The sequence below is a fragment of the Salmo salar genome, unplaced genomic scaffold (assembly GCF_965601325.2).
Source record: "Salmo salar unplaced genomic scaffold, fSalSal1 ptg000432l, whole genome shotgun sequence".
Lineage (NCBI taxonomy): Eukaryota > Metazoa > Chordata > Actinopteri > Salmoniformes > Salmonidae > Salmo > Salmo salar.
In genome coordinates this window covers 983395-1005211 of record NW_027675387.1, presented here as the reverse complement: position 1 = coordinate 1005211, position 21817 = coordinate 983395, and the positions used below count along the sequence as shown (strand labels likewise).

Sequence of the window (21817 nt, the reverse complement as noted above, 5' to 3'; positions counted from 1 at the left end):
GATGGTAAATATTTATGTCCCCTTAGTGGTTCATCACGTCAGCAAAAGGTAATATGTTCCATCATCTATATTTATTTACATTAGTGCAAATTGTCCACTGATATGGGTGTAATTTCTCACCCCTTTTGGCTGTATGAAAGTTAATTTCCCCTCAGGCACACACATTTCTTCTTTGTTATTACCCGAGCCACTGCCTGTTCACCCCGCTATCATCCAGAAGGCGAGATCAGTACAGGTGCATCAAAGCTGGAACTGAAAGACTGAAAAACAGCTTCTATCTCCAGACCATCAGACTGGTAAACAGCTTCTATCTCCAGGCCATCAGACTGTTAAACAGCTTCTATCTCCAGGCCATCAGACTGTTAAACAGCTTCTATCTCCAGGGCATCAGACTGTTAAACAGCTTCTATCTCCAGGCCATCAGACTGTTAAACAGCTTCTATCTCCAGGCCATCAGACTGGTAAACAGCTTCTATCTCCACAGCTTCTATCTCCAGACCATCAGACTGATCAACAGCTTCTATCTCCAGGCCATCAGACTGTTAAACAGCTTCTATCTCCAGGCCATCAGACTGTTAAACAGCTTCTATCTCCAGGCCATCAGACTGTTAAACAGCTTCTATCTCCAGGCCATCAGACTGTTAAACAGCTTCTATCTCCAGGCCGTCAGACTGTTAAACCTCTTCAGCGTCTCATCCCGTCACCGGGATCAAAATCCAGCGAAAAATCATATCGCCAATTAGCATTAAAAAAAAAAATCATAATTAAAAAAAATATATATATATATATTTTTTTTTTTATAGATACACCTCTCCTGAATCGACCCACGTCGTCCGATTTCAAAAAGGTTTTACAGGAAAAGCAAATCATTAGATTATATTAGATGAGTCCATCGTAAAAAGCAGCTTCATAGCCATTTTCCGACCAACCACTTGCATCACATATAATCAAAAAACAGCTAAATGCAGCACTAACCTTTTACAAACTTCATCAGATGGCACCCCTAGGACATCATGTTATACAATGCATGCATTCTTTTGTTCAATAAAGGTCATATTTATATATAAAAACAGCATTTTACATCTCTGTCTGAGGTTGACTACATAATTTCCCCTCAAAAGCGTCCCGGTAAACAATGCTACATTTCCCTAATTTACTATCCTATAACGATTTTTTTAATTTATATTGTCAATCTAACATTTATAGATGAATATCTCTTGAGAACACCCGTCATACCAGATTTTAAATTAACTTTACTGGGTAATCACACTTTGCGATAAAAGGAGATGCGATACTCAGAAAATTAGCTAATATACAGAGCTCGGCACCATCTTGGAAACAATCGCATGTCACATCTCATCTTGTATAATATTGTCAATAATCGCCTACCTTTAGTTGTCTTCATCAGAAAGCATCCCAGGTCCACAACAGATGTATTTTCGGTCAAAAAGTCCATACTTCACATTCCATTAGCCTGATGTTGGTAGCGCGTCCTATGGCTCTCTCCAAGCGCAGGGCTGAAGTTCCGGATAAAATGCGATGCTCCCGCATGTAGGTTCGTTCAAACATGTCAAACGTTGTATAACATAAATCTTCAGGGCCTGTAACACCAAGAGAGCCAATAAGATTCGAGGGGGATGATGTCATGGCCTTTAAACCCGTTTCCAAAGGTGGGGGCAGACATGGCCGCCGGCGTCATAATGGTGATGGCCCATCCCCTGTGACCAATTTCAAACTCGTCTCATTCACTGAGTTTTGACTCTATAAGGCTCAAACCACTGTGAAAGGACTGGCGACATCTAGTGGAAGCAATAGGAAGTGCTCACTGAACCATGGTTAACGGTGTTATTTATAGGGAAAGATGAGAAGTCGAGTCCACAATTCAGAATTCCACTTCCTGTTTCAATCGGTCTCGGGGTTTTGACTGCCATTTGAGTTCTGTTATACTCACAGACACCATTCAAACAGTTTTAGAAACTTTATAGTGTTTTCTATCCATATATAATAAGTATATGCATGCCCTAGCTTCTGAGTTTGATTAGTAGGCCGTTGAAAATGGGAACGATTTTTTTTCAAAATGCGCTGTGGCGCCCCCTATCCTACGGTATCCTCAACAGCTTCTATCTCCAGGCCATCAGACTGTTAAACAGGCATCATGAAATCATTGGCCCTTTAATAATGTTTGCATATCATTTCTCATCTCATATGTAGAAACTGTATCTCAGTCTATGCTGCTCTGACATTGTTTATCCATATATTTATATATTCCTAATTCCATTCCTTTACTTAGATTTGTGTGTATTAGGTATTTGTTGTGAAATTGTTAGATATTAATTGTTAGAAATTACTGCACTGTGGGAACTAGAAGGACAAGCATTTCACTACACCTGCAATAACATCTGCTGAACACCTGTATGTGACCAACAACATTTGATTTATTATGAAGGTAATTTGTGTCAAATTTACTTTTCCCCTCATTCACCCCATCTCTTTACATTGCTGATGCATAATCAGTGGCCTGACTGTGTCAAAGGCTCATCCTGGTAGATCTGAACCTAATGCAGCTTGGAGTGATCAGATGACAGAAGTCACATTTAGGTGCCAGGTGTAACTGAGGCCATAGATGCTCCATATCCATTACTTTGAGAGTTTTATATAATATGACTAAATGTGTTTCTGTGTTGCAGGGACAGTCAAGAAATGTAACAGCAAGGCCACAGAACATGACATAAGCAGAGCTGTGGGAGACCACTTCAAGCCCCTGGTAGAGCCGGGGGTGGTGTTTACCACTCCACCACGCCTTCAGCAGGCTGGAAAAGTGGGATTGATCTGGTTGATCCATTTGTTTGTGTCCGTTTCCAGTAGTTGAATCCTTTGACATATTGTTGAATTAAACATTTATCTTCAACAAATGCACTGGGTTGGTTGAAAAGTGATACTAAACGTACATACCAGCACTATTTTGACATAGTGGGAAATATACTGAATTTATACTTTTTTCATAATAAGATGGACCAAGATACGTATTGGTTTTGCAAGAGTCTGTTGATTGTCAGTCATTATGTTAATTTCTTTTGCAATATGTTCAAATCAAGCTTTATTTATACAACACATTTCAGACATGGATGCTTCACAGGAAAAAAATAAAACAATGAAAATAAACAGAAATATTTACCACAACAAACATAAGATTAACAACTGAAAGACGAATTAGCATTCTAAGGAAAATCCATTGATTAAAATATTAATTGGATGCAACATCCAACCCAAAATATAAGCATGTTTTTTGGAGGGGCTCTGAAAGACACTATGGGGGTGTCCACTGGAAGTTGACTAGTAACAACAACTGGGACCTAAAAGACACCCACCATGAGACCCACTAAATCTGCCCAAGAAGAGGAAAACAGAAGAAAAACCCACACCAAACTTAAAGACAGGAAGTAAACCAAAAAGGTGGAGCAACTAAAGGTGTTGACTCTCCACATGTATCAAGACAACTGGAGCACTGGGCCAGACACTCTTAAATAGAACCTGGACCAGCTCAGGTGAAACACCTTCCCACTAACGAGATGGACAAGCCAGCACAGGTGTAACACATACTGACTAACGAGAAGACACCAATCAGTGCGTCCTACGTGCTAACGAGCTAGACGAGCTAACGAGCTAGACGTGCTAACGAGCTAGACGTGCTAACGAGCTATACGTGCTAACGAGCTATACGTGCTAACGAGCTATACGTGCTAACGAGCTATACGTGCTAACGAGCTATACGTGCTAAAGTCCAACCTCAAAACATAAATGGAAAAACCAAAGCCTGTAACACCTTAAGACAACAAATATGTCCTATATTTTTGTTGGAAAAGTTTGCTCACCACCAACAGAAAACAACTTCCATTTCACATTATAATCAACCACAATGCTTCACCTTCACCAATATAAACATGATGTCTACTGGCTGTCAACAATTAAAAACAAGAAAAAACACGTATTTCTAAATAATAATATACAATAGGATTATTTGTTTCTCCTTTTTCTTTCTATAGAATCCTAAATCCCACTAGCTTCTAGAACTCTCGTCTTCCTAAAACTCACTAGCTTCTAGAACTCTCGTCTTCCTAAATCCCACTAGCTTCTAGAACTCTCGTCTACCTAAAAAACACTAGCTTCTAGAACTCTCGTCTTTCTAAATCCCACAAGCTTCTAGAACTCTCGTCTTCCTAAAACTCACTAGATTCTAGAACTCTCCTCTTTCTAAATCCCACTAGCTTCTAGAACTCTCGTCTCCTTGGAACGAGGCCAAACAAAACTCATCTCCAATACGGAAAAACGTGCAGTCAAAATAAATAAAGATCCATAGCAACGCACTAGCTAAATGCAAAACAGAAATCTTATATCCATTTGGGGGGAAATCAGGTTGAACCTGCTCCTGAAACTAACACAACAAAACAAAAACACATGGAAATGGAGATATATTTTACCTCACTGGTTAGAGGACAACCTGCAGAAGACAGTCAGCTACATTTTGGAGTGATGCATTTAAATTTAGGGGTCCCTAAACAAAGGAACACAACACTTATTTGTCATAACTCATCGATATCATGTTGAAATCAATTGTGCTGAGAGGAGGGAGATGAGGTTGCACGTCCTGTTAAAACTAACAGCTCAAAAACCACACAGAATCTGGGAATAATGTGTACATCCCTGGTTAGAGGACAACTGGTAGAAAGCTGCTAGATACATTTTGATTCAAGTGCGTAACCAACATGGTAAGTGTAACACAACTCTTTTTTTGTTAGTCACTTTTTATTAAATCTCATAAATAGTACTCTTTCAATTCAGAGCCTGGATTTTCCCCCTGAGGCTAATATCCATATCATGTTGAAATCAATAGAACAGGGGACAAACATTTAGGGTTCTACATTGTGACATCACTAAAATACTCCTACTACAATGTTAAAACATTCTACATTGTGACATTATATCATTGATATCATGAAACAACTCATTCATGTATTTTCTGATGTTTGATCAGATGTATTTTACCGGAGAATCTCTTGTCACACTGATCACAGCTATAAGATTTCTCTCCTGTGTGTGTTCTCTGGTGTCGAGTCAGAGAGCCAGATGTAGTAAAACTCTTCCCACATTGACCACAACTAGAAGGTTTCTCTCCTGTGTGTGTTCTTTGGTGTAGAGTAAGATAGCCAGATGTAGTAAAACTCTTCCCACATTGACCACAGCTATAAGATTTCTCTCCTGTGTGTCTTCTCTGGTGTCGAGTCAGAGAGCCAGATGTAGTAAAACTCTTCCCACATTGATTACAGCTATATTGTTTCTCTCCTGTGTGTGTTCTCTGGTGTAATATCAGGCTGTCTGGCCAAGTAAAACTCTTCCCACATTTATTACAGCTATAAGGTTTCTCTTCTGTGTGTACTCGCTGGTGTCTAGTCAGATGGCAAGATGAAATATAAGTCTTCCCACATTGATCACAGCTATAAGGTTTCTCTCCTGTGTGTGTTCTCTGGTGTACAGTCAGGTCACTAGATGAAATAAAACTTTTCACACATTGATTACAACTAAAAGATTTCTCTCCTGTGTGTATCCTCTGGTGTGATAACAGGTTGCTTGACTGAGTAAAACGCTTCCCACATTGAGTACAGCTGTACGGTTTCTCTCCTGTGTGTATTCTCTGGTGTAGAGTCAGAGAGAAAGATGTAGTAAAACTCCTCCCACATTGATCACAGCTGTAAGATTTCTCTCCAGTGTGAATTCTCAGGTGTACTTTTAGTGCTTTTAATCTTAAGTAACTCTTCCCACAATCAAAACAGTGGTGAGATTTCTCTCCTGTGTGTGTTCGCTGGTGTATTTTAAGTTCTGATGAAGATTTGCAATGTTTTCCACAGTCAGAGCAGCAGATAGATTTCTTCCCTGTGGGTCTCTGCTGGTGTTTCTTGAGGTGATAGAATCTGGACAGACTCTTCTCTGACTCGTTAGCATCATGATGTTGAGGCTCCCCAGAGGATCCATGATAGTCACGTCTCTCTCCTGTGTGAACAAGTCAGACAGATAGTTAAAGGCTCACAACAGCAGAAATCCACTGAAAAAGGTGATGCCAACAGCGTAGCCATGATACTGTACAACAATTGACGTCTGTAATGAATGTTAAAATTACTTGACAATTGTCTTAAGACAGTCAAGTGAGCAACAATAGTCATATTTAGTCTTGTTTTCACATTAGTAGTAACTAGAAATAAGTAAAAGGTGTTGAACTCCTAAGCAGTGTGCCAGGCGACTTTTGTTCTCAAATATAGGCACCTTTCTGTGTTTGCTAAAATTGCGACAAGGGTGATGCGCACACAATTTGATTGCAGAAACACCTCCCTGCTAATGCAGAAACCGCTAGTTATGGATGTAGTATATCTGCCTGGAACAAAAATGGTGAGCAAGTGGCCTAAGCTGTGCCATTAGAGATTCTGGGTTCGAGTCCAAGCTCTGTTGCAGCCGGCCGCGACCGGGAGGCCCATGGGGCGACGCACAATTGGCCCACCGTCGTCCGGGTTAGGGGAGGGTTTGGCCGGCAGGGATATCCTTGTCTCATCGCGCACTAGCGACTCCTGTGGCGGGCCAGGCGCAGTGCACGCTGACCAGGTTGCCAGGTGTACAGTGTTTCCTCCGACACATTGGTGCTGCTGGCTTCCGGGTTGGATGGGCATTGTGTCAAGAAGCAGCGCGGCTAGGTTGGGTTGTGTTTCAGAGGACGCATGGCTCTCGACCTTCGCCTCTCCTGAGTCCGTACGGGAGTTGCAGCGATGAGACAAGACTGTAAGTACCAATTGGGGAGAAAAAAGGGGTGAAAAAAATATATATATTTAAAAAATGGTGAGCAAAGATTAGTTTTCACAATGTATTCTGAATATTACAGCACAAGATCAGGAGTGCTACTCAAGGAAACTCACATTAAGCTCTGTGTCTATTCACTACTTCACCACCGTGGGGGAAACTCAGGGGAGTTCTCATAGGCTGACAGCAAATAAAGCCTCCATTTCCAGGTTGATTATGATTATTATTATCATTTGACACTACTTTGGATTATAATTGTAAGGCTCGTTTGAATGTCCTGATTTAATATAATGTTTGTGTTATTGTCAAATGTACTACTTTATATTTAAAAACGACTTCAACCAGTAAAATGCTCATTGGCTAGTTTTCCATCAGCCTGACATCAGCCTGACAATGAGATTTTGTCCACTAAGTGTATGCCAAAATGGTCTATAATCTCACCTAACAATAACATAGACCTACTGTAGGACCCATAACTTCACCTAACAACAACATAGACCTAGGACTATAAATCATTTAATATTTTAGGTGAAACAAGGAGACTAAAATGTCTTTGTCATGACAATTCATAACCTGATCACCAGATCATTTTGTGAATAATCCCACTAGGCTACTCTGTGATGTGTTGTCATTCTAAATGTCCTGAACAAAGGAAAATAGCTCTGTGTGTTGTACAATAGCCTATCCATCAAGGAACAGTTCTCTACACATTATGAGCTAAGTATCTCTGTGTCCAAACAGACTAACGAGACCCTACTGTAAATCAAGCAGACAATAACACATTATAAACATCAATTTGTTAGGGATGTTGGATCCAACGTGGAGCACGGCATAACTGTCTTTACCAGAGTAATGAATGAAGAAGCACTTTGGTTGTTGTTGCATGTCGTGATGTTTGTCATGTGACTGTCATTCAGAAAATGATTTCCTGGATCAGCTGATGATAGTTGAACATGTGACTGTAACTAAACAGCTACAGTATTAAGTATTATGTGTAATTATTGAAGAACCACATTAATGACAGTATCCATTTGGGTGTTGTCAATAAAGTTAAGGTGACTCTTGGTTAGAACCATTGGATTTAGCAAACTCTGAAATGATTTAGGATTTCTGTGCCCATGAAAACTGTTTTCCCAGCGTAACATAAGGAAACACTAAATGTTACGTAGGTAGAGAGCATTTCAGAGATCTGAATACAAAAAACTGTCCTAACAGGACAATAACCTAAACCACAAGGCCAAATCTACACTGGAGGAGCTTACCAAGATGACATTGAATGTTCCTGAGTGGCCTAGTTACAGTCTGGACTTAAATCATCTTGAAAGTCAATGCAAGACTTGAAAACGGCTTTCTAGCAATGATCAACAACCAACTTGACAGAACAGGAAGGATTTTAAAAAGAATAATGAATATTCACATGAAGATCAGTCTCCTATTGGATGACATCACGACTTCCCATCAAGCCAACTCCTTGGAGGCCTCACTATGACATCACTCACTCCTTCTAGTTTGCAGTTGTTAAAAAAACACTATTTTGCTCAAAACATTTATTTGTTTCATGTTTCAACAGGAAAGGTTTTTTTTTAATCACTGGAGGACGTCATGAACAATTCCGACAGTACAAAAACATATTTGAGTGTAGAATGCCCTTTTAAAAATCACACATTAGTTCAACAACTGCAGAGTTTGTGTCCCTGTTTTATTAGATAGTACTCACTGTATTTACTGGTGTTAATCAGATCAATGTCCCTGTTTTATTAGATAGTACTCACTGTATTTACTGGTGTTAATCAGATCAATGTCCCTGTTTTATTAGATAGTACTCACTGTATTTACTGGTGTTAATCAGATCAATGTCCCTGTTTTATTAGATAGTACTCACTGTATTTACTGGTGTTAATCAGATCAATGTCCCTGTTTTATAAGATAGTACTCACTGTATTTACTGGTGTTAATCAGATCAATGTCCCTGTTTTATTAGATAGTACTCACTGTATTTACTGGTGTTAATCAGTTCTCCAGTCTTCTCTTCTTCGTCCTCCTCTAATGTGACAGTAATCTCCCCCTCTTCATCTTTCACTCCAAAAACTGCATCTTCCTCCTCTTCTTTTACTGTAACATCCTCCTCCTCTTTCACTCTGAACGCGTCTTCTTCTTCTTTCTCTGTAACGTCTTTCTCTTCTTCTTTCACGGTAACAGCCTCATCCTCTACTTGTTTTTGTATTGTGACATCCTCCTCTTCCTCCTCCTCTTTCACGAGAGCTTCTTTCTCCGTCCAGCAGACCTCCTCTTCTTTAACAGGAGGAGAGTAGCTTAGTGAACTCATGGTCGGAGATAATAGCTAGTTAGCATTAGCGACTAGACTAGTGCTAACTTAACCAGCCAGCTAGTTGACTTACAACGTAAATATGACATAAAATGGAGTACTATGTTTAAATCACAGTGGCAATTAAACCACGAAATTGTCTTAAGAACTTGAATGTTCAGACTTTGTCGGCTAGCGAGCTACCGAGGTGGCTGCAGTTGTTGAAGAAGCTTTCCGTCCACTAGATTATACGTCACACTAGAAACATCGCCTGAAAGACACATATCGCCATCTGCTGTCTGGAGGGAGGAAACGCAGTTGAGGAGGGAAAACTATTTTTATTCTTCATTGAATTATAATATTATAAAGCAGTTTAGGGAAACGTTTTTTCTCTCCATTAAATATTAATATTATATCAACACGTACAAAGAGCAACAAGTGTTGTTTGATTAGTTCAGATTTTTTATGAGAATTTTAAACAAACTCTACATCTACTCCACATCTGTATTTCTGATTCAGTCAAATAACTAGATATCAAAATAAGCACCTAGTTATTGATACCCTTGATAAAGATGAGCTAAAATTACTGTATGAAATAAATAAATAAACTTTACCCTCTACCAGGATATTTTAGCCCAAAACCTGGTTACCTCTCTGCTAGGAGGCTGAAACTTGGCCATAAGTGGATCTTCCAGCAAGACACATCAACATCCACAAAGAAATAGTTATTTGGGCACAAAAATCAACATTTTCAATGGCCATCTCAGTCTTCAGACTCATAAAACATTTCAGTGTCATTATCCTCCCAAGGGGAGGGTGCTGGAGTATTGAAAACATGGGAGGCAATAATTCAGACCCCAACCTTTTGAGAATTACATTTTAAACTAAATCTCTTTCTCTGAGCAATTGTATTAGTATAAAATAATATAGGACTAGCTATAGGACTAGGTCTATACTGCTCCTACATGGTGTAACAATACATCATGTAGATGTATATAATGAACAGACTAGGTCTATACTGCTCCTACATGGTGTAACAATACATCATGTAGATGTATATAATGAACAGACTAGGTCTATACTGCTCCTACATGGTGTAACAATACATCATGTAGATGTATATAATGAACAGACTAGGTCTATACTGCTCCTATATGGTGTAACAATACATCATGTAGATGTATATAATGAACAGACTAGGTCTATACTGCTCCTACATGGTGTAACAATACATCATGTAGATGTATATAATGAACAGACTAGGTCTATACTGCTCCTACATGGACTAACAATACATCATGTAGATGTATATAATGAACAGACTAGGTCTATACTGCTCCTACATGGTGTAACAATACATCATGTAGATGTATATAATGAACAGACTAGGTCTATACTGCTCCTACATGGTGTAACAATACATCATGTAGATGTATATAATGAACAGACTAGGTCTATACTGCTCCTACATGGTGTAACAATACATCATGTAGATGTATATAATGAACAGACTAGGTCTATACTGCTCCTATATGGTGTAACAATACATCATGTAGATGTATATAATGAACAGACTAGGTCTATACTGCTCCTACATGGTGTAACAATACATCATGTAGATGTATATAATGAACAGACTAGGTCTATACTGCTCCTACATGGTGTAACAATACATCATGTAGATGTATATAATGAACAGACTAGGTCTATACTGCTCCTACATGGTGTAACAATACATCATGTAGATGTATATAATGAACAGACTAGGTCTATACTGCTCCTATATGGTGTAACAATACATCATGTAGATGTATATAATGAACAGACTAGGTCTATACTGCTCCTACATGGTGTAACAATACATCATGTAGATGTATATAATGAACAGACTAGGTCTATACTGCTCCTACATGGTGTAACAATACATCATGTAGATGTATATAATGAACAGACTAGGTCTATACTGCTCCTACATGGTGTAACAATACATCATGTAGATATATACTACCGTTCAAAAGTTTGGGGTCACTTAGAAATGTCCTTGTTTTTTAAAGAAAGCACATTTTTCATCCATTAAAATAATAATAAAATTTATCAGAAATACAGTGTAGACATTGTTAATGTTGTAAAAAAATTAACAAACAAAAAAATTAAACAAATTCACCTTTATTTAACCAGGTGGCCAGTTGAGAACAAGTTCTCATTTACATCTGCGACCTGGCCAAGATAAAGCAAAGCAGTGCGACACAAACAACAAGTTGTTCTTTAACAAAGCTTTTGTAAACAGTGTTGTTGCATAACAATCAGGCAGTAGAACAACAATAATCATCACCCTCTTGACCAATCTACCCTCCCCTTAACATTGGGTTGATTCAGACCCTGTCAGTGTACCAGGTGGACATTGGGTTGATTCAGACCCTGTCAGTGTACCAGGTGGACATTGGGTTGATTCAGACCCTGTCAGTGTACCAGGTGGACATTGGGTTGATTCAGACCCTGTCAGTGTACCAGGTGGACATTGGGTTGATTCAGACCCTGCCAGTGTACCAGGTGGACATTGGGTTTGATTCAGACCCTGTCAGTGTACCAGGTGGACATTGGGTTTGATTCAGACCCTGTCAGTGTACCAGGTGGACATTGGGTTGATTCAGACCCTGCCAGTGTACCAGGTGGACATTGGGTTGATTCAGACCCTGCCAGTGTACCAGGTGGACATTGGGTTGATTCAGACCCTGTCAGTGTACCAGGTGGACATTGGGTTGATTCAGACCCTGTCAGTGTACCAGGTGGACATTGGGTTTGATTCAGACCCTGTCAGTGTACCAGGTGGACATTGGGTTTGATTCAGACCCTGTCAGTGTACCAGGTGGACATTGGGTTGATTCAGACCCTGTCAGTGTACCAGGTGGACATTGGGTTGATTCAGACCCTGTCAGTGTACCAGGTGGACATTGGGTTTGATTCAGACCCTGTCAGTGTACCAGGTGGACATTGGGTTGATTCAGACCCTGTCAGTGTACCAGGTGGACATTGGGTTTGATTCAGACCCTGTCAGTGTACCAGGTGGACATTGGGATTGATTCAGACCCTGTCAGTGTACCAGGTGGACATTGGGTTTGATTCAGGCCCTGCCAGTGTACCAGGTGGACATTGGGTTTGATTCAGACCCTGCCAGTGTACCAGGTGGACATTGGGTTTGATTCAGACCCTGTCAGTGTACCAGGTGGACATTGGGTTTGATTCAGGCCCTGCCAGTGTACCAGGTGGACATTGGGTTTGATTCAGACCCTGTCAGTGTACCAGGTGGACATTGGGTTTGATTCAGACCCTGTCAGTGTACCAGGTGGACATTGGGTTTGATTCAGACCCTGTCAGTGTACCAGGTGGACATTGGGTTTGATTCAGACCCTGCCAGCATGGCCAGAAATGTATTCCAAGGTCAGTAACTTATAACCACAGAACCACCACAGACCTTTCATGCATGACTAAAAACACCTAAGTATTAGATTTACTGCCATGGTCTAGTATGTCACTGCATCAGACACCATTCACAATGCTGGCTGAGGTACGAGTAAAACATGACATATTATTTCCTAACCATTCACAATGCTGGCTGAGGTACGAGTAAAACATGACATATTATTTCCTAACCATTCACAATGCTGGCTGAGGTACTAGTAAAACATGACATATTATTTCCTAACCATTCACAATGCTGGCTGAGGTACTAGTAAAACATGACCTATTATTTCCTAACCATTCACAATGCTGGCTGAGGTACGAGTAAAACATTAAATATTATTTCCTAATTGTAAAAAATTCCCCACTCCTTAAAAAAAATATTACAAATCATTTCAGACTCAAATATGTCATTTTAAATAGCTCAATTCAATCCAGCTGGGCCTTTTTAACACAGACAGTTGTTTCTGCTGTAGATGTTATGCCTTTGTACAGATCTAGGATCAGTTCTCCTCCACAATGCATATACAGTATCGGTCAATTGTTTGGACACACCTCCAAATGCAATGTTTTTTCTTTATTTTAACTATTGTCTACATTGTAGAATAATAGTGGAGACATCAAAACTATGAAACAACTCACATGGAATCATGTAGTAACCAAAAAAAGTGTTAAACAAATCAAAATATATTCTATATTTTATAGTCTCCAAGTTTATCATTTTAAAAGGCTAATTGATCATTAGAAAACGCTTTTGCAATTATGTTAGCACAGCTGAAAACTGTTGTTCTGATTAAAGAAGCAATACAACTGTCCTTCTTTAAACTAGTTGAGTATCTGGAGCATCAGCATTTGTGGGTTCGGTTACAGGCTCAAAATGGCCAGAAACAAATAACTTTCTTTTGAAAAACGTTAGTCTATTATTTTTCTGAGAAATGAAGGCTATTCCATGCGAGAAATTGCTAAGAAACTGAAGATCTCGTACAAAGCTATGTACTACTCACTTCACAGAACAGCGCAAACTGGCTCTAACCAGAATAGAAGTAGGCCCCAGTGCACAACTGAGCAAGAGGACAAGTACGTTAGTGTCTAATTTGAGAAACAGACGCCTCACAAGTTTTCAACTGGAAGCTTTATCAAATTGTACCTGCAAAACACCAGTCTAAACGTCAACAGTGAAGAGGCGACTCCGGGATGTTGGCCTTCTAGGCAGAGTTGCAAAGAAAAATCCATATCTCAGACCGTTTTAAAAAAAAGCAAAAGATTAAGATGGGCAAAATAACACAGACATTGGGCAGAGGAAGATTGGAAAAAAGTGTTATGGACAGACGAATCTAAGTTTGATGTGTTCGGATCACAAACAACAACATTCGTGAGTTCCAGAAAAAATGAAAAGATGCTGGAGGAGTGCTTGACGCCTTCTGTCAAGCATGGTGGAGGCAATGTGATGGTCTGGGGGTGCTTTGGTGGTGGTAAAGTGGGAGATTTATACAGGGTAAAAGGGATCTTGAAGAAGGAAGGCTATCACTCCATTTTGCAATGCCATGCCATACCCTGTGGACGGCGCTTAATTGGAGCCAACTTCCTCCTACAACAGGACAATGACCCAAAGCACAGCTCCATTTAGGGAAGAAGCATTCAGCTGGTATTCTGTCTATAATGGAGTGGTCAGCACAGTCACCGGATCTCAACCCTATTGAGCTGTTGTGGGGGCAGCTTGACCGTATGATACGTAAGAAGTGCCCATCAATCCAATCCAATTTGTGGGAGGTGCTTCAGGAAACATGGGTTAGGGTTTGGCAGGGGTTTGGCCGTCATTGTAAATAAGAATTTGTCCTTAGCTGGCTTGCCTGTTTAAATAAAGGTTAAATACATTTTTTTTTAAATGTAACTTCATTACACCGTTACACTGGCATACAAACTCGGTAGCATAGAGTTGATAATACATATGACGTTGGGAAATAGTGCATTGTGGGTAGTTTAGAAGATTTCCCGAAATAAGTTAATCAATTTGTAATAATGCAAAAACATAGCTGTTTGTACTTATAGGTAACCATATCGTGACTACAACTAGGCTACTAAGTCTTTAACCACACTGTGTTGTTACACTGGCGAGTAAAAACTCATGCTTCCTACACTTTAACTTTTTGTCTGACAATAAAATAATCATTTTACTCAACTGCGTTACCCACTCCAGTCAGCAGATGGCGGTCTGGGAATTTAAGGTAATGCTGTTGGTGTGACGTATAATGTAGTGGACGGAACGCTTCTTTCAACAGCAACAACAGTTAGTCAGACACCACGGTAGCTTGCTAGACAAAATAGCCGAACAATAAAGCTCTTTAGATGCTTTAGTGTATATTAGCCACTGTGTTTTAAACCCACTTCTGTCGTCTAGTTAGTTATCCGATTTAATTTCATATTTACGGTGTTGTTGTTATTAGTCAGCTAGCGGGCTGGTTAAGTTAGCATTAGCCTAGCTAGCTAACATCTCCGACCATGCGTTCACTAAGCTACTCTCCTCCTGCTAAAGAAGATGAGGTCTGCTGGACGGAGAAAGAAGCTCTCGTCAAAGAGGAGGAGGAAGAGGAGGCTGTTTCAATACAAAACCAAGTAGAGGGTGAGGCTGTTACCGTGAAAGAAGAAGAGAAAGACGTTACAGTTAAACAAGAGGAAGAAGAGGATGATGCTGTTTTTGGAGTTAAGAAGGAAGGAGAGATTACTGTCACATTGGAAGATGAAGAGGAGGAGATAGGAGATCTGATTAACACCAGTAAGTACCGCCTTCAATTAGTTTTTAACTTTGGATATTCGGAGTTGGCTCGTCAATACCTCTTCAACGGAGGGCCCTGGGATGATGACTGATATGTCTAGAATCAGACGACGTAGAGACAAGCTACCCCTTGTTTTCTCCGTTCCGTTTCCAAAAAGTGACTTAACATATATATTTGAGGAGGGTCTATCTGCTGACCGCAGACTGGGGGGCCACGGCATGTAGTGATTTTAATGTAGTGATGTTTTACTACACACCGTGACCCCCAATAGAGCCATGTGAGAGTTGGGTTGGCTACACCAAACATTATGGATATACTGACAAGATGTCTCTCCGTCCTGACAAGGGGAGTCGTTGTCCACAAAGCTGCACTGTGGGTTGTCTATCTCCCGCCTATCCTGTCTTTGGATTGGTGGATACATCTTATTATTGTAATCTATTGTTTATATTCTATGAGGGTTGTTGTCGTCAACCGCCTGTATTCAATGGAGAGAGATGCTAAGCTACTAGCATGAATATGCATAGCGATCTGAAGACAACTCCTATAGTGTTTTTATCAAAGTTGTCGGTATGTCACGTGTCCACGTAACAACTTAATCACTACGAAACTTCTGTTAGATCAAGTAAACCTCACGTAGCAAATAAGCCATTCATTTTGTTGTTGACCAAATTCAACACTTTCCACATTGGGTTGATAATTGTTTCCACTTGGATACAGCCAACTGTAACTTACTGGCATGACCTAGAGAGTTACCACCTACTGTAACCTACTGGCATGACCTAGAGAGATACAACCTACTGTAGCCTACTGGCATGACCTAGAGAGTTACAACCTACTGTAGGTTACTGGCATGACCTAGAGAGCTACAACCTACTGTAGCCTACTGGCATGACCTAGAGAGATACAACCTACTGTAACCTACTGGCATGACCTAGAGAGATACAACCTACTGTAACCTACTGGCATGACCTAGAGAGGTACAACCTACTGTAGCCTACTGGCATGACCTAGAGAGATACAACCTACTGTAGCCTACTGGCATGACCTAGAGAGATACAACCTACTGGCATGACCTAGAGAGATACAGCCTACTGTAGCCTACTGGCATGACCTAGAGAGTTACAACCTACTGTAACCTACTGGCATGACCTAGAGAGTTACAACCTACTGTAGCCTACTGGCATGACCTAGAGAGATACAACCTACTGTAGCCTACTGGCATGACCTAGAGAGATACAACCTACTGTAACCTACTGGCATGACCTAGAGAGATACAATCTACTGTAACCTACTGGCATGACCTAGAGAGATACAACCTACTGTAACCTACTGGCATGACCTAGAGAGATACAACCTACTGTAATCTACTGGCATGATCTAGAGAGTTACAACCTACTGTAACCTACTGGCATGACCTAGAGAGATACAACCTACTGTAGCCTACTGGCAAGGCCTAGAGAGATACAACCTACTGTAGCCTACTGGCATGACCTAGAGAGATACAACCTACTGGCATGACCTAGAGAGATACAACCTACTGTAACCTACTGGCATGACCTAGAGAGTTACAACCTACTGTAGCCTACTGGCATGACCTAGAGAGGTACAACCTACTGTAGCCTACTGGCATGACCTAGAGAGATACAACCTACTGTAGCCTACTGGCATGACCTAGAGAGTTACAACCTACTGTAGCCTACTGGCATGACCTAGAGAGATACAACCTACTGTAACCTACTGGCATGACCTAGAGAGATACAATCTACTGTAACCTACTGGCATGATCTAGAGAGATACAACCTACTGTAACCTACTGGCATGACCTAGAGAGATACAACCTACTGTAACCTACTGGCATGATCTAGAGAGTTACAACCTACTGTAACCTACTGGCATGACCTAGAGAGATACAACCTACTGTAGCCTACTGGCAAGGCCTAGAGAGATACAACCTACTGTAGCCTACTGGCATGACCTAGAGAGATACAACCTACTGTAGCCTACTGGCATGACCTAGAGAGATACAACCTACTGGCATGACCTAGAGAGTTACAACCTACTGTAGCCTACTGGCATGACCTAGACGAGTACAACCTACTGTAGCCTACTGGCATGACCTAGAGAGATTCAACCTACTGTAGCCTACCGGCATGACCTAGAGAGTTACAACCTACTGTAGCCTACCTGCATGACCTAGACGAGTACAACCTACTGTAGCCTACTGGCATGACCTAGAGAGCTACAACCTACTGTAGCCTACTGGCATGACCTAGAGAGATACAATCTACTGTAACCTACTGGCATGACCTAGAGAGATACAACCTACTGTAACCTACTGGCATGACCTAGAGAGATACAACCTACTGTAGCCTACTGGCATGACCTAGAGAGTTACAACCTACTGTAGCTTACTGGCATGACCTAGAGAGATACAACCTACTGGTATGACCTAGAGAGATACAACCTACTGTAACCTACTGGCATGACCTAGAGAGATACAACCTACTGTAACCTACTGGCATGACCTAGAGAGATACAACCTACTGTAACCTACTGGCATGACCTAGAGAGATACAACCTACTGTAACCTACTGGCATGACCTAGAGAGATACAACCTACTGTAACCTACTGGCATGACCTAGAGAGATACAACCTACTGTAACCTACTGGCATGACCTAGAGAGATACAACCTACTGTAACCTACTGGCATGACCTAGAGAGATACAACCTACTGTAACCTACTGGCATGACCTAGAGAGATACAACCTACTGTAACCTACTGGCATGACCTAGAGAGATACAACCTACTGTAACCTACTGGCATGATCTAGAGAGATACAATCTACTGTAACCTACTGGCATGACCTAGAGAGATACAACCTACTGTAACCTACTGGCATGACCTAGAGAGATACAACCTACTGTAGCCTACTGGCATGACCTAGAGAGATACAACCTACTGTAACCTACTGGCATGACCTAGAGAGATACGACCTACTGTAACCTACTGGCATGACCTAGAGAGATACAACCTACTGTAGCTTACTGGCATGACCTAGAGAGATACAACCTACTGTAACCTACTGGCATGACCTAGAGAGTTACAACCTACTGTAGCTTACTGGTATGACCTAGAGAGATAAAACCTACTGTAGCTTACTGGCATGACCTAGAGAGATACAACCTACTGGCATGACCTAGAGAGATACAACCTACTGTAACCTACTGGCATGACCTAGAGAGTTACAACCTACTGTAGCTTACTGGCATGACCTAGAGAGATACAACCTACTGGCATGACCTAGAGAGATACAACCTACTGTAACCTACTGGCATGACCTAGAGAGTTACAACCTACTGTAGCTTACTGGCATGACCTAGAGAGATACAACCTACTGTAACCTACTGGCATGACCTAGAGAGATACAACCTACTGTAACCTACTGGCATGACCTAGAGAGATACGACCTACTGTAACCTACTGGCATGACCTAGAGAGATACAACCTACTGTAGCTTACTGGCATGACCTAGAGAGATACAACCTACTGTAACCTACTGGCATGACCTAGAGAGTTACAACCTACTGTAGCTTACTGGTATGACCTAGAGAGATAAAACCTACTGTAGCTTACTGGCATGACCTAGAGAGATACAACCTACTGGCATGACCTAGAGAGATACAACCTACTGTAACCTACTGGCATGACCTAGAGAGTTACAACCTACTGTAGCTTACTGGCATGACCTAGAGAGATACAACCTACTGGCATGACCTAGAGAGATACAACCTACTGTAACCTACTGGCATGACCTAGAGAGTTACAACCTACTGTAGCTTACTGGCATGACCTAGAGAGATACAACCTACTGTAGCCTACTGGCATGACATATATATATATATATATATATATATATACAAGCATTTCTAAACTTTTTTTCTCACCTTTATGGGGTATTGTGATGTCTTTATGAGGTATTATCTGAAAATTGATAATTGAAAAAAAAAAACATTTTTATAATAACCAAATGTGTAAAAAGGGAATGGGTCTGAATGCATGTATGTTGTATGTTCTAGGGCAGATTTTTTTAAAAAAATAGTATTTTCTTTCTACCAATTGATTGGTTGAAATGTTATGACGTGTATTTTTCCATATGGACACACCCCATGTGTTTAATAAAATCAACTGTATGTGCAGAACTTGAACTGAACTGATGCTTCAAGCGTTTGATTAAATAATTAACACACACAAATGACTTGAGGAAGCCAGAGGTCAATATAACCAGAAGAAAATAACCAATTCCCCACCTGCTGTTGGCCTTCGTTAATTCTGACGTTATGCTCCTGAAGTTTCCGGTAAAATAGGCAAACTTTTTCCATTTCCGTTTGAAGTGCCAATTTATCTTACCATTTCTACCGATCTGCATGCCAGTTATGAACGAGTTACAACACCTGTTTGGCTCCGCCACTTCCTGGGTCGGTGAAGTGAGGTATTAAATTTAAGGATTAAATAATTTAAGGAATATATCCGAGTCTCACGCTCATCACCTGTGGAATGCGGGGCTTCCAGCGAGGTGTGGATTTAATAGTATGTTGTACCTAGTTTCCCTCCTTCAGGGAACAGTAGTTATAGTCATAACATGTGGATTTAATAGTATGTTGTACCTAGTTTCCCTCCTTCAGTGAACAGTAGTTATAGTCATAACATGTGGATTTAATAGTAGGTTGTACCTAGTTTCCCTCCTTCAGGGAACAGTAATTATAGTCATAACATGTGGATTTAATAGTATGTTGTACCTAGTTTCCCTCCTTCAGGGAACAGTAGTTATAGTCATAACGTGTGGATTTAATAGTATGTTGTACCTAGTTTCCCTCCTTCAGGGAACAGTAGTTATAGTCATAACATGAGGATTTAATAGTATGTTGTACCTAGTTTACCTCCTTCAGGGAACAGTAGTTATAGTCATAACGTATGGATTTAATAGTATGTTGTACCTAGTTTCCCTCCTTCAGGGAACAGTAGTTATAGTCATAACGTGTGGATTTAAGAGTATGTTGTACCTAGTTTCCCTCCTTCAGGGAACAGTAGTTATAGTCATAACATGAGGATTTAATAGTATGTTGTACCTAGTTTCCCTCCTTCAGGGAATAGTAGATATAGTCATAATGTTAAGCTTGTCATATGATGAACTTTAACTTAAATACTGGATCTTGCTGTCGGACAGTTTTTTTGTATTCAGATCTCTGAAATGCTCTCTAACTACGTGACATTTAGTGTCTCCTTATGTTACGCTGGGAAAACAGTTTTCATGGGCACAGAAATCCTAAATCATTTCAGTTTACTAAATCCAATGGTTCTTACCGAGAGTCACCTTAACTTTATTGACAACTCCCAAATGGATACTGTCATTAATGCGGTTCGTAAATAATTACACATAATACTTAATACTGTAGCTTTTTAGTTACAATCACATGTTCAACTATCATCAGCTGATCCAGGAAATCATTTTCTGCATGCCAGTCAAATGTAGTTCTTCATTCATTACACCGTTAAAGACAGTTATGCCGTGCTCCACGTTGGATCCAACATCCCTAACAAATTGATGTTTATAATGTGTTATTGTCTACTTGATTTACAGTAGGGTCTCGTTAGTCCATTTGGAAACGGAGATACTTAGCTCATAATGTGTAGAGAACTGTTCCTTGATGGATAGGCTATTGTACAACACACAGAGCTATTTTCCTTTATTCAGAACATTTAGAATGACAACACATTACAGAGTAGCCTAGTGGGATTATTCACAAAATTATCTGGTGATCAGGTTATGAATTGTCATGACAAAGACATTTTAGTCTCCTTGTTTCACCTAAAATATTAAATGATTTATAGTCCTAGGTCTATGTTGTTGTTAGGTGAAGTTATGGGTCCTACAGTAGGTCTATGTTATTGTTAGGTGAGATTATAGACCATTTTGGCATACACTTAGTGGACAAAACCTCATTGTCAGGCTGATGTCAGGCTGATGGTAAACTGGCCAATGATCATTTTACTGGTTGAAGTCGTTTTTAAATATAAAGTAGTACATTTTCGACAATAACACAAACATTATATTAAATCAGGACATTCAAACGAGCCTTACAATTATAATCCAAAGTAGTGTCAAATGATGATAATAATAATCATAATCAACCTGGAAATGGAGGCTATTTTTGCTGTCAGCCTATGAGAACTCCCCTGAGTTTCCCCCACGGTGGTGAATTAGTGAATAGACACAGAGCTTAATGTGAGTTTCCTTGAGTAGCACTCCTGATCTAGTGCTGTAATATTCAGAATACATTGTGAAAACTAATCTTTGCTCACCATTTGTTAAATATATATTTTTTTTCACCCCTTTTTTCTCCCCAATCGGTACATAGTCTTGTCTCATTGCTGCAAC

General features: G+C 40.3%; 2 protein-coding genes across 2 annotated transcripts in view; one reads left to right on the top strand and one right to left on the bottom strand.

Annotated features, from left to right (window-relative positions):
* The window catches only part of LOC145876042 (uncharacterized), a 48481-nt gene that overhangs the window by 22461 nt on the left and 4203 nt on the right, over positions 1-21817 (top strand). The gene's annotated exons all lie outside the window — the stretch shown is intronic.
* On the bottom strand, positions 4884-6049 carry LOC145876108 (uncharacterized; the record flags this gene model as incomplete). Its single annotated transcript, XM_082971891.1, has 1 exon — positions 4884-6049. A coding segment is annotated over one exon (1047 nt), but the record flags the coding sequence as incomplete, so codon positions are not given.